Raw genomic sequence first — 14569 nt, 5'->3', positions numbered from 1 at the left:
GCGAATGAACCGCTCCCATGAGAGTGTGATACATAATCATGTCGAGGCGAATGACCCAATCCCATCATAATGTGCGCACTGCCGAGGGTCGAACGATACAAATCATAGATGTATCTATTATGTTGCCGAGGCGAATGACCTGATCCCATTAGAATAAGAAGATTTAATGGGTCCTTAACCCACTCACGAATAAACGCGTGAGTTATAGATTTTAAGGAAAACATTTCGAGGAAAACGCATAACACATGAGAAATTCGTAAGAGGAGTGTAATTATTCTGCGGCTAATCATGAGGCCCGTTAAATCTCTACAATAGCAAGTCTATCACTCTACGCAAGTCTAGTCTCAAGTTGTAACGTAAACTAAAGGAATTTAATAGGCAAATGACAGCTCAAATAGTACAGTTATAACATGGGGGAACCTAAGTCTACCCGGATATAACTAAATCTAGATACAGACGGACTCTCGTCACCTCGTGCATACGTAACCCTCGCAACAAGTAGCACATCAAATACATCACCTAGGGGTAGTTTCCCCTCACAGAGTTAGAAAAAAGACTTACCTCACTCCAAAGTTCAATAACCGACTCTAACCCCACTCTAACACCTCAAACTAATGCATGTTGCTCCAAAACTAGTCAAACAATATGCAAACCAATACAAATATACTCTAATACTCATAATAAATCAATTCATAACAATTCTCAACTTTGCTCGAAAAGTCAATAAAGTCAACCCTCTGAACCATGTGCCCGGATTCCGAAAATTTTCGAAGATAAACTTTACCCATAACACTACGAACTCAAATATATGATTTATTCCCAATTCCATGTCCAATTTCGTGGTAAAAATTCAAAATATCAAATTATAGGTTTTTCTCTTAAAATCCCACAATTCCCATAAATTATTCATGTTTTAATCCACATATAAACCATGTATGTAACTCACATGGTGTAAAAATCACTTACCTAAAGTTTGATGATGAAAATGGCACTCCAAAATCGCCCTAAAGTCGGCTCCCATGGAAGGAATGAGGTGAAAATGAGCCAAAGTCCCGAAATATAGCTTCTGCCCAGGTATTAACCCTTCGCAATTGCAGAAAATACTTTGTGATCGCGAAACACAACTTTTCTCAGCTTAAAATTCCCTTTCGTGATCACGGAAAACCAATCGTGATCGTTAAGAGCAAGCTGCCCAACTCCTCCAGATAACCTATAGTATAATAGTCATAACTTTTTGTACAAAACTCCAAATGACAAATGGTTTAACTCTCTGAAAACTAGACACTAAAGGCTATAACTTTTATTTTTGGATCATCTCCAAATTCCCTATAGATGGCAAGATATAAGGTTCCAAAGTCAGCCTTATGTACGCAAACGCGAATCTGCCTCCGCGAACGTGATTCACAGACTCCATTCTCCCATTTTCCTCTGTGAACGTGACCCTTTCCTGGCGAACGCGAAGAAGGGCGCACCAGACCTCAGAAAACAGCATCTCAACATGGCAAAGTGACACGTAGACCCTCCGAAACACACCTGAGGCCCCCGGGACCCCGTCCAATCACACCAACAAGTTCCAATACATGACACAAATGTGATCGAGGCCTCAAATCACACTAAACATCATCAAAACTACGAATCGACGATCAAAATCTTTCTTTAAACTTTCAAACTTTCAAACTTCAATGAACACGTCTGATTCATACTTAAACATTCCGGAATAATGCCAAACTTTACGCACAAGTCATAAATCACGATACGAACCTATTCCAAGACTCGGAACCCCAAACATGCATCGATAACACCAAAGTCTATCTCAAACCAAATTTAGGAAATTCTAAAACTTTCAAAATGCCAACTTTCCATAATAAGCGTCGAAATACTCCCGGGCGACCCAATACTCAACCCAAATATACGCCGAAGTCCGAAATTATCATACAAACCTATTGGAACCTTCAAATCCCAATTCCGAGGTCGTTTACTCAAAAGTCAAACCATAGTCAACTCTTCCAACTTAAAGCTTCCGAAATTTAAATTTTTCATCCGAATCAACTCCGAACTTTCCGAAATTCAATTCCGACCACATGTATAAGTCATAATACTTAAAGTGAAGCTACCCAATGCCTCAAACCACAAACGATGCGTTAGAGCTCAAAACGACCGATCGGGTCGTTACAATTTAGCCTTTGTATCTTAAGACTAACATTTTTATGTTGCAAAATTATTATATGGTTTTTTAGATATGCAAAGAAGTTTTAAGAATTTGTTTTCAACAGAGGCGAATGTAGGATTTGATGACTACGAGTGCCATTGTCTATCATTAGTAAAGGAGATTGGATTAGGGTAAGCATTTAGTAGGTTTGATCCGTTTTGAATTGATTCGGTTTGGTTCGGTTGTTTCGATCATTAGTGAAGGAGATTGGATTAGGGCAAGATTTTTGGTGCATAAAAAATATATATGATCACCAAATTAAATAAGTTTAGTCTAATTCGATCTAATTCTCTCTATTCAAATTTCATTAAAAATAAGATTAAAAACATAAAATAAAAATAAAATTTTAAATTAGCAAGTACACCCCTTCAATCTTCATATAGATCCGAGCGACCGGGTGGCGTGACACCCCAAATCTACTATATAGATGTGCCCCTAATTTCAAATATTGTTCCAATATAAACCTAGTTTACCTCATAATGAGTAGGACCAAGTTCTTGGCGAAGTAAAATTTGATAAGGAAAATAATTACTATAATAAATTGAATATCCTATGTGCAATAGTAGTGGATGAATCAAACTCAAATCATGAATGATTTAATAAGACAAATTTTATTTGATTGCCGAGTCTTAAAAATTAGGAAAAATAAGTAAATGACTATATTGTCTAGTGTGAAACCATAATTCTAAAGCAAAAAAGGCAAACAATATTTCACTAATGATCGTTGTGTTTTTAATATAGTCTAGATTGATAGATAAACATAGATATAGATAGACAGCTTTTCCTAAATGTTAAAGCATTAATAAATAATTGTTAATGTAAAAGTTTAACAAATAATGGTCACGTGAAACCTTCAAAATGATGGTCAAATGATAGAAATTGAATTTAATAAAAACTTCACGATCTACTCCTATATAAAAAACGAAAAAGGGCCAAAACTGTACATAAAATATCGAAATTGGTACAAAAATGCCATCTGTCCATCTATTTGAATAAAAATGCCTATACAGTTATTTTTTTGGCTCAACATTGCCCTTATTACTAACAGAAAATTATGGGAAGAAAAAAATATTTAATTAATATCCACGTGTCACCGTTCCATTGGCCTAACTTAAACTTCAACTAAAATATAACTAAACCACCCTTAACCCGTTCAAATATTGACCCGCTCCGATTTTAAAATCCAATTCTCTCTCTCTCTCTCTCTCTCTCTCTCTCTCTCTTTCTCCGCCTTGTTACTACTTGGACGGAATTCACTGGCGGATCCGCCGGAAATAGCAACGTACACAGTAGCCTATCTCATTTGCAAATTATGAGTACAAAATTCCTTTTTACTAGACTTAACACAATAATCTAATCGAGAAAATTGAATCCATGATAACAATCAAAATAAGAAAATAAATACTGAAGAAATTATCTAAAAAAATTATTAATTATTATTAGTACATCATATGAACCCAATGTGTATGAAATGTGACAATTGCACAATACACGTTATATTGAGTAGAAAAACTTACATATTAATTGAATAAATAGTGAAATAAATAAAAAATAAAAATACACATCACATAAATAATAAAAAAAAATTGATAAACAAATTCTCAAATTTTCACGGAGGAATGACAAAAAAATAGTGAAGAAACCCTCGCACAAATTTTAAATAAATAAAATTATATAACAAAAGAATACCCATTGCATAAACAAAAAGAATCTAAACTTTTTGCATTAAGAAGAATATGACAATTTCTTCCATCTTTTATAAAAATAATTCTAATAGAGAACTCAATTTTGAGTATACCTCATTAATAATAGTAGACATACACTCGTAAGTAAATGCTCACTAATATGAAATAGCGAAGAGAGACAGTTATGTTTTAAAATTGGGACGGGTCAATATCTGGGCAAGTTACGGAGGACATTTTTATTCAAATAGGTGGACGGAAGATAATTTTGTACCAATTACAATACTTCACGACAGTTTTGATCCTTTTCCGTATATATATATATATATATATATATATATATATATATATATATATATATATATATAAAAGGCAGAATCGCTCCGCAAAACAAGAACAGGCGTAGGAGCATAAGCTTTCAGTTTTCAACGAATTTAGGAGAAAATAAAAATCATAAAAACATTGGGGGAAAAAGAGAGAAAAAAAAATGGCAGAAGAGGGACAAGTGATCGGTTGTCACACCGTTGATGCTTGGAACGAGCAGCTTCAGAAAGGAATTGAAACCAAAAAATTGGTATGTTTTTCCGTTTTCCTTATATCTTTTATAATTGTAATTTGCTTATTCAATCCCGATGTTTAGGAGTCTTTTTTCTTTATTATTGTTTTGTTTTACTTTTTGCTAATTAATGGTTCCTTTAGTTTTCTATTATCGTGCATTTCATATGCTACAGATTGGATCTGACATGGGTTTATCTCAGTTAATTGTTGGAAGTGGAAGTGAAGGCGTAGCAACCCCTGTGCTTCAAGATATTAGACTTTACTAAATTGTATCGCTGTTGGATTTTTTTTAACTACACTTTTTGGGGATGCATGCATAAGCACTTTAATTTAACTATTAATCCCTTATGTGAATCTATTTTCTTTTTAATCCGTGCCAAAAAGAATGATCACTTTTCATATTTGGAAATAATTTACCTTTATGCAATGATTTATAGCCATACAAAATATATATGCCTTTCCACAATGAGGTTGGTAGTTTTAGTCACGGGGGTGCAAAGTGTGAAAATGACCACTCCTGCCCTTCTCTAAGGAGGTTTGGGTGGTGTAACAACTGGTTTCAACTGGCAAGTATTGTACGCTTTATCCCAACCTTTGGAGCTTCATAATTTTGTCCCCTTGGACTTTAACGTAAAATGTTCCTCGATAGTTGAATCACTAATTAAACTGATTTCCCATCTCATTCTGATATTGGATTTGCCGAAGTGCAAGCTTCATAGAGAACTCCCTTTCGAGTTTAACTTATCGTGGTCCATGGGCTTTTACAATAACCCCTTTTTAGGGACTTAGCGTCCTCCTGAGATTTGCTCTACCACTGTAGTAGGAGAGGTACTAGCTTTGGTATCATTTGTAACGACCCAAGCTCAATTGCCTAGGTATTGTCCGCTCTGGCTCAACTTTTGGAGTCTCACAGTTTTGTCCCCTTAGGTTTTAATCCAAAAGGCACATCGATAGTTGAATCATGGACTCAACCTTATAAGGTTCCTAATTTTTCTTTTCCATTCTAATGTGGATTTTGCGCAAGGAAAGCTTCAGAGTGTACCCTCTTTGAGTTTAACTCTTTGAGTTTAACTGTTAGCATTTGTTGGCTATTACATGTTTGCATGAAAGAATCTATCTATATATTATAAAAAGTTGGTCTAAGAGGAGATGAGGTGGCACATCTCATTCGCTAGGTTTGCTATTTATCTTTTTGCTAGTTTTTGTTTACCTTTTTATCAACTTCCCTACTATTTAGTGCTCTACTAAGAAAATTTAAAAGCTACTTCATTAATTTTATTAATTGCCCTCCCTGTTTCTTCTTACATTTATCTTTTCTCTCATTTTTTTAATCTTTCCAATTACTCAACTATTAAAAATTGAATTAGACTTTTCAATGTATATACTCCCTCTGGTCCATTTAAAATGATTTTTTAGCTTTTTATATTTGGTCCAAAATAAGTGATTTACAAAAAAGCCAAGAAATTATTTATTTTTTCCCAAATTACCTATGTCTAAGAAATTTAGTGTCTTTTCAACACAATTAAATTAAGTGATCAAAGAGGTCTTTTTTCAAGGCAATTGAATTTATCAATGTTAATGGTTTTTCTTTATCGGATGTCCCTGAAGGGACAATATTAGTGTTTTCACATCTTTAATACTCTTCCTATTATGTCACAACATCTCCTATTATAGCATAAATTTTATTTCATCTCATATTTTAATTTTTTTTTTTGAAAAGGTAATATATTTGAATTAATTAGAAGGTGGACTACACCAAACCAGTGTAACCATCCATAATTACAAGAGGGAGTACCGGAAGAGATTCTAGTTCTCTGTAAAATCTCATAAATAATCTAAAACATCAAAAATACATTCACATTCTTCTAAATACTCATGTTTACACCAAAAATAATAGAGCACTAGACATCTCATCTTCAACTTTTGTATAGGACTATGGTTGTCTTCAAAACACCTTTGATTCCTTTCTTTCCAAATTGTCCACCATATACAAGCAAGGATAGTCTTCCATCTCTCTTTCTGACTGGATTGTTCACCGTCTCTTTTCCAGCTTGCTAGAACTTCCCGAATTCTCCCATGCATGACCCATCGAATCCCCCTCAGATTGATGAATATCTTCCATAATTGGTCAGTAACTCTGCAGTGCAAAAAATGATGGTTGACTGTCTCCGCATGATCTTCACATAGATAACATCTGGAGCCCAACTGATATCATCTCTTGATGAGATTATCTTGTGTCAAAATTGCCTCTTGCTAAAAGCCAAGTAAAACATGCAACTTTGTATGAGATTTTGACTTTCCATATCAGCTTTCAAGGCCAACAACCAATCTAGTTGTTAGAGTGATTGTACTCCTTGTAAGCCGATCTAACATAGAACTTGCCTTCTCTACCCCCTTGCCAGATCACACAATCCTCAGTTTTTGATGTCCCTGTGAATTGTTCAAGAGTGTTATAGAAAGCTGTCAACCTCTGAATTTCCCAATCGTTTAGTGGTCTTCTATAAGTGAGGTTCCACCCTAGGCCTATCCACACCTCTCCAACAGATGATCCTTGTTGTTGGTTCAGATTGTAAATGTCCGAAAAAAGTTGCTTCAGTGTACTTTGCCCAAGCCATTTATCTTCCCAAAAAGATGTTTTCATTCAATTTCCAACTTTGAGATTAGATTTGTTACTGAACTTTGGCCATAGCTTTCTGATAGACCTCCACAAACTTACCCCATAAGGACTATTTATAGAGTTAGTTGTCCAACTTCCTCCCATCCCATACCTTGCCTTGACTACATTCTTCCACAAAGATTGCTCTGTTGTAGCAAACCTCCATAACCACTTCATCATCAAGCCTTGGTTCTGAATTTTCAAATTCCTGATCCCCATTCCCCCTTCCTTTTTGCTGGTTGTAAGGATATCCCACCTGACCAGATGGATTTTGTTCTTTTCACTGTTGCCTTGCCACATAAAGTTTTTTCTCAGAACATCAAGTCTTTTCACTACACTTGCATGTATTAGAAATAAGGACATCATGTAAGTAGGCATGGCATCAAGAACACTGTTAATAAGAATTAGTCTTCCTCCCAAGGATAAATATTGACTCTTCCAGCTAACTAACTTCTTTTCACATTTCTCTACTACTCCATTCCAAATCCCCTTTGATTTACTTTTTGTCCCAAGTGGCATTCCCAGATAAACTATTGGCAAGACTCATATTCTACCTCCAAAGATTCTTACCAAGCTATGTATCTTCATTACTTCACTAACTGGATAAATGAAACTTTTATTCCAGTTAATGTGTAATCCAGATATAGCTTAAAAAAGAATGAAGACCAATCTCAATAATAGTAGTTGATCTCTACCAGCATCACAAAATACCAATGTATCATCTGCATATTGCAAATGTGTGATTTTCAGGTGATCTGATTCCCTAAAATTCACCATGAAACCCCTGATCCTGTTATTAGCCTTAGCAGTTCTAAACAAATTGTTTAAGCCTTTCATTGTAAGAATAAATAAGAAAGGTGAAATAGGGTCCCCTTGTCTCAATCCTCTTTGAGATGAGAAGAACCCAACAGGTGAACCATTAATCAAAATGGAGAATTTTACAGTGCTAATGTAGAATTTGATCCACCTGATCCACCTTTCAGCAAAACCCATCTTCAATAAAATTCCCAACAAGAACTCCCAATTCTGATGATCATATGCCTTTTCTATGTCCAACTTACACAAAATGCCACGATTTTTGCTTTTCATTCTAGCATCTACACACTCATTAGCAATGAGAATAGCATTCATAATTTGCCTGGCTTTGATAAAAGCCATCTGCTGAGTGTCCGCCAGTTTGCACATCACTTTTTTGAGTCTCTTTGTCAAAATCTTTGAAATTATTTTATAGATACTACCTATCAGACCGATAGGTCTAAAGTCTTTCAATTCCTTAGCTCGCACTTTCTTAGGAATCAAAGCCACGAAGGTGGCATTGAAACTTTTTTCGAAAACTCCATTTTCTTGAAAATTCTGGACAGCAGCAACCACATACGGACTAATCACTTCCCAGCATTGCATGTAGAAAGCCATAGTATAACCATCGGGGCTAGGAGCCTTGTCCTCTGCACATGCTTTAACACTCTCCCAGATTTCCTATGGTTCAGAGCTGCTTAGTAACATCTGGTTATCCTCTAGACTAATGGCTGGGCATTCCCTTAGATTACATTGTGGTCTCCACTCCTCAGCCTCTGTGTATAAGTTTTGGTAAAAAGTGACTATCTCCTTCTTGATGTCTTCAGGATTCTCCACAGTTTTCCCATTAACTAGTAACTTATCAATGTTATTGTACCTTTTATGAGCATTAGCAGTTCTATGGAAAAACTTAGTATTTCCATATCCTTCTTTCAACCAAATATCTATGGACCATTGCCTCTATGCTATCTCCTCTTTTCTAGCAGTTTCCTCAAACTCCAACAGTAGGGTAGCTTTTTTATGTATTTCTTCATCATTCAAGATCCTCAGCTCTTGAATCTCCTAAAGTTCAGCAAGTTGACCAAGGATGTTCAATTTCTGCATATCCAAGTTACCTTGTATTGATTTGCTTCACTCTTTGAGTTTCTCCTTCAAAGCTTTCAGTTTGAGAGCAAGAACATAATCAGATCTACCAACACAAGAGAAAGAATCCCACCATTTTTTAATTCTGTCCTTGAAGCCTTCAGTCAGCAGCCACCAATTCTCGAATTTGAAATAAGATTTCACTGGTTCCCAATTCCCACATTGTAGCATCAGAGGTGAGTGATCTGAAATGACTCTGTGCATGATTGACTGCTTAATATTTCTAAAGCCTTCATCCCATTCTTCAGAAACCAAGAACCTATCCAACCTAGCAGCAATATTGTGATTTACCCCTTTTCTTCCAAGTAAACTTCCCTCCTAGCAGTTTCAAGTCTACTAACCCCATATCCTCAATGAATTCTGTAAATTCAGCCATTGATCTGGTGAAATTATTACAATTCTTCCTCTCTGATGGAAACCTAACAGTGTTGAAGTCCCCACACACTACCCAAGGCCCAGTTAATAAACCCCTAGCAGCACCTAACTCCCACCATACTTCTTCTCTTTCAACTCTGTCATTAGAAGCATATACACTAGATAAGTGCCAATCAAACTCTTGTGATTTGCCACTGAACTTACATGTGATGGAATACATACCCAAGCTACTAATCTCCCCTTCCCATACCCTACCGTCCCACATGATAAGGATACCCCCTAGTTCCACTTGCTTCTAACTGAGCAAATTTCATCCACCTGTATGCCCATAGTTCTCTAACTAATTCCCTGATTTCCCCTTCTATCTTGGTCTCATGGAAGCAATAAACATCTGCCTTCCAACTATGAACCATATTTTTAATCAACTCCCTCTTTCTAAATCTATTTAATCTCCTAACATTCCAGGATATAATTTTGATCATCATTTACTATCAATGGCAAGATATTCCCCCTGCTTCTAGTACCATTACTTTTGAACTTGCTCTCAATATCTAAGTTTCTCACTTCTTTGCTTTCTTTCTTTTTTTGGGGTGACTGCCTATATTGTCGTCATTGATGGTTCCATTGAAGCTCGCCTCTTACCATCAATCTTCATAAATAACTGAAGTGCTTCTTTCTCACACCCTTGAAATTTCACCCCAAACTCTTTGCTTAATCTGATGATATTTTGATGCACCCAAATTGGTGTATCAAAATCTGGATCCTTCTATTCTTCATTGGCTAGTGAATTTAGAGGTAGAGCTTCTCCATGGCCCAATCCCCAATTGTACTCCCCTCCCCGATCTGCATGTTGTCAATTTCCTGGTTCTCTGTCGATAGGTGTTCCTTTTCTGTGATTATCACCATGGCCTTTTCTTTGTCAGCTTGGATCAGATGGTTCTCCTTGTTAGTTCCCTCAAGACGGTCGACCTCTGTTGCCAGCGTTAGTTTATTAACGTGATTTTCCATTGAAGAGTCTGTTACAATAGCCTGTATCTCAATTAGCAGATGATCTTTTAAAAGAGGGTCCTCAGATTGGGCTATTTGAGTTGGGCCTTTGCAACAAATATCAACTGAGGGATCTGGCAATTTTGGGCCGAAACTAATTAATTGTTTGTGGCCCAAAACTTCATTAAAAGAAACAGTGATGACCTCACGTGACTCTGGCACACGTGCCAATTTTTTAAACTTCTCCCCTTCCTTCGATGTACCCACGTGACTAGAGGACTGTTGTGCCGAATAAGTCCCATCTCCCAGAAGATTTCCCCTATTAGCCATCTGACCTTGCCTTCCTTCATCGTCATCCCGCAAGACCGCCATCACCGTCGCCGGAACTTCGCACTAGATGGGAATTTTGTACAAAAACCCATCGCTTTCCACCTGTATATCTTTTGGTACCTTGCTTCCATCTCCCTTCACTTTAATTCTTGCCCATCGTAGATGATTTTTGAGTGTTGTCTCCTCCTCCGTTTCGATCCATCCCCCACATTGGTTACCTATTGCTTTGAACACTTTCTCAGACCATAGATTAACAGGAAGTCCCTAAAGCCTAAAGCCTAATCCAAACCCAATCACGCTCCATCTCACCTGACCAGCACCTAGTAGTAGGTTTCCACCAATCAAGGATTACTTTGGACTTCTTCCAATGCCATTCTCCCATAAGAACATGTTCTGCATCCTTCCTTGAAGGAAGTTCAAACAAAAATTGAGAATCATTTATCTCATGCACGTTGACACTAATGGTGGATTTCCATGTGTTGCAAGCCCATCTCCCGATATCGTTCAGAGTTGGCGTCTCCTTCATAGAAGTCATAATATAGTTCAGAGTTGGAGTCTCCTTCATAGAAGTCATAACTTTTTCTACTATGCACCTATGCAACACATCTTTGTCCGATAATTCAGAGCCTCCAGGGATTATAACTTTGGACCTGTTGAATTTGATTGGGGATGATTTCGTTCCTTTTGATGACTATCTGTTAGTTCTGACTGCTTCAGTATAGGATGACTCTAGCTGGGGGTTTCTCACAATCTGAATATTCCTTTCTTTTTCTGGGACATTTATGAGCCTTTGTATTTTTTGAGCTATGTCTCCCCACCCTGCATTTAGTGAGATTTCCGGTGTAATAATGACAGTCTTGTTCTCCCCTTGTACGGCAATGAAACTGATGTACCTACCATATTCATTGTATTTAAGATTGCAATAAAATTCTGCATAGTGGTCTTTCATATTCCATCTCCTTATTGCCCTGTTGTGTTCCTTTGACACCGCATTAAATACTTCTGTCACCCATTTCATAACTTTGAGACTAACAGTTGCTGTCCTCATCAGTTTCCTCAACCCGTTCGAACCATACTTCAGACCTAGAACAATTTTTTGTGATGTCAAAGGATTTAAAACCTGCATTATAATAAATCCTGTCGCTACCCCCATAATAACGGATGTGTTAAAGAAGATCACATTAGATGAAATAAAGGAAGCAGTCGCCGGAATCTGGTGTTTAATGGCCAAAAAAAGAAAAAGTTGTCGGATTTTGGTGAAACTGAAACGGGATGGCTCGAAAAAGCCTCGAGAAGAGGTTGTCTGAAGAAAAAAGTTTGAAAAGTCGCCGGAAAAAGCCACACGCGCCGGCGCGTGGCTGAGATCTCACCGGAAAGCATGCGAGATGGCCGCGCGTGAGGGCGCGTGAGGGCTCGGTTGCCGGAGAACTTCACTGGGGTTTGGACGCGGGAAGCTTGGCTCTTGATGGGGGTGGTGTAGTCTTAGGAAAAAGAAGAGAGAAGAGTCTCGAAAAATAAATTTACAATAAGAGATGAAATGAAATTTATGCTACAATAAGACACGATGGGATAGTATTAGAGATGTGAAACCATTATGACATTGATTAATTCAATTGCCTTGAAAAAACACTTAATTCAATTACCTTGAAACAATGTTGTGAAAAACGTTCGCTTCAGCGCTTTAAGCGCGAAACGAAGTGAGGCGTCAAGTGTAGCGCTTCAATTATGTGAAGCGTATTACGCAGTTGGATGTGAGCGCTTCTGCCAAAAAAGCGAGAAGCGACAGAAGCGCTCACTTTTGTGTTTAATCAACTTGAGGGAAAAAAAAAACTGTTCTTTTATCACAAAATCAGCAGAGCAGCAGAGTTGCGACATAACGACTAGGGTTTTCAGCACTCTTCAAGGTTCTTCAAGTTCAAAGGGTCAGGTATGATTTCTTCTTTCCCCTTCTTCTTTTCGTTTCCGTGCTTAAAATTGCAGCGAAATGCTGCATGTTGCCAAATTTTTTATTCATAATTAGCTAATTTTGGATGTTCATTTGCTCTTAATAGATTTTAAATGGCACCAAAAAAGAAGGATAAGAAAGATCCTGCTTAGGCTTATTCTAAAAAAGCTAGCGAGACCAACAAACATGCAATTAGATGTCTTTTCTGTAACAAGATTTCTAATGGGGGAATTTATCGTCAAAACTTTCATCTCATCGGTGGTGACTCAAACGTTGCATCTTATCCTAATGTTCCGCCGCATGCGAAGGAAGAAATGAAAGCATACTTGCAAAAAAAAAAGGTTAAAGACTCAAATGCTCCTAATGTTCTGCCGCATGATGACGATGATGAAATAGAAGAAGGTGACGATGATTTGTCGCTTCCATTAAAATCACAAAAGCGGGGAAGGGTACAAACAATGTCTTCAAGTTGTAGATCTACTGGTAAGACTAAGACTAAAAATCCTCTAGATTGTTATTACCCGCAAAAACCTGGAGATATTGCAGGAAAAAGCGATAAGCATGGTGATATTAAGAACAACAACAACAACAACAACCCAGTATAATCCCACTAGTGGGGTTTGAGGAGGGTAGTGTACGCATATCTTACCCCTACCCTGGGGTAGAGAGGCTGTTTCCGATAGACCCTCAGCTTTTTCCCTCCAAGAACTCCCCACCTTGCTCTTAGGGTGACTCGAACTTACAACCTCTTGGTTGGAAGTGGAGGGTGCTTACCACTCATAACCTCTTGGCATGGTGATATTAAAAAGGGAAAAAAACTATGTTGTTCGTGAGAATCTCATTTGTCTGTTTCTATATGTATATATTTTAAAAACTCTGAAAGTATGGAGGACCAAGTGAATGAATTGCAGATTTATTGCTGCTAGCGTCTATACCACATCAGTGGAAAGGCTGCCTTGAGGCTGCAGGGCTACCCCTCACTTGGTTATAGACGCTAGCAAATTAATGGATATGAGCATAAAGCATCAATTATTCTTGAGATCGTTGTTTGTTGTTTGTTTGTTTCACTATTAGTTTTACTAAATTAGGAAGATAGACGTGTATATTGTGATAAAGATATTTACCATTTTGAATGCAAATTAAGAGCTGATAGTATGTATAGTCCTTTTCTAGCTATTTCCTTCTGTCTCTTCACTTCATTTATTCAGATTACTGTTGTCGCAGATAGTCGTGGACTTCACTGCTTCTTGGTGTGGTCCCTGTCGGTTCATTGCCCCATTCTTGTCAGAATTGGCCAACAAACTACCCAATGTTACCTTCTTGAAGGTGGATGTGGATGAATTGAAGGTAAATTTAACGTCACAGTATAGTTAGAAGCTTGGGTTGCTTAACCTATTAATGATTCCTATAGGAATTACGATATTCAATTGAGATGAGTGACAACTTGTGTTTATGTCTTATTTCCTTGTTACAGTCGGTTGCTACTGATTGGGCTGTGGAGGCAATGCCAACTTTCATGTTCCTCAAGGAGGGTGATATCGTCGATAAGGTTGTAGGAGCTAAAAAAGAGGAGCTGCAGCAGGCAATTGCCAAGCACATTGGTAGTGCATCAGTCTAATATGCTTTATTTCTACACAGACGTATACGTACGCGTGCATAGTACATCCTAATATACATATCTTGTGACAGTTTTATCTGTGTGTATCAGCAAGAACTGATCTAATTGGTAAAATTTGCATACATACTATCCTCCCCAAACCCTACTATGTCAGGTTATATTGGTTATGTTGTTGTAATGGGCTTTGGATTTATCAAGTTCTTGTTATAAAGTATGATATTTGGCTTGTTTCTCTTTGTCAAAAATCAATTTCTTGCATCCTGTTCATTGT

General features: G+C 37.3%; 1 protein-coding gene across 1 annotated transcript; it reads left to right on the top strand.

Moving 5' to 3' along the window:
• Positions 1 to 4248: 4248 nt before the first annotated feature.
• Positions 4249 to 14526, top strand: LOC104095522 (thioredoxin H-type 2-like). The gene is made up of 3 exons (XM_009601664.4): positions 4249 to 4465; positions 13905 to 14027; positions 14155 to 14526. Exons 1-3 carry the CDS (start codon positions 4379 to 4381, stop codon positions 14296 to 14298), a joined length of 354 nt encoding a protein of 117 aa, XP_009599959.1. The 5' UTR covers positions 4249 to 4378; the 3' UTR covers positions 14299 to 14526.
• The last annotated feature ends 43 nt before the right edge of the window (positions 14527 to 14569 follow it).

Source organism: Nicotiana tomentosiformis, chromosome 9 (assembly GCF_000390325.3).
Source record: "Nicotiana tomentosiformis chromosome 9, ASM39032v3, whole genome shotgun sequence".
In the NCBI taxonomy this organism is placed as follows: domain Eukaryota; kingdom Viridiplantae; phylum Streptophyta; class Magnoliopsida; order Solanales; family Solanaceae; genus Nicotiana; species Nicotiana tomentosiformis.
Note: the sequence above shows the minus strand (reverse complement) of the source record. Positions and strands in the feature narration are given on the sequence as shown.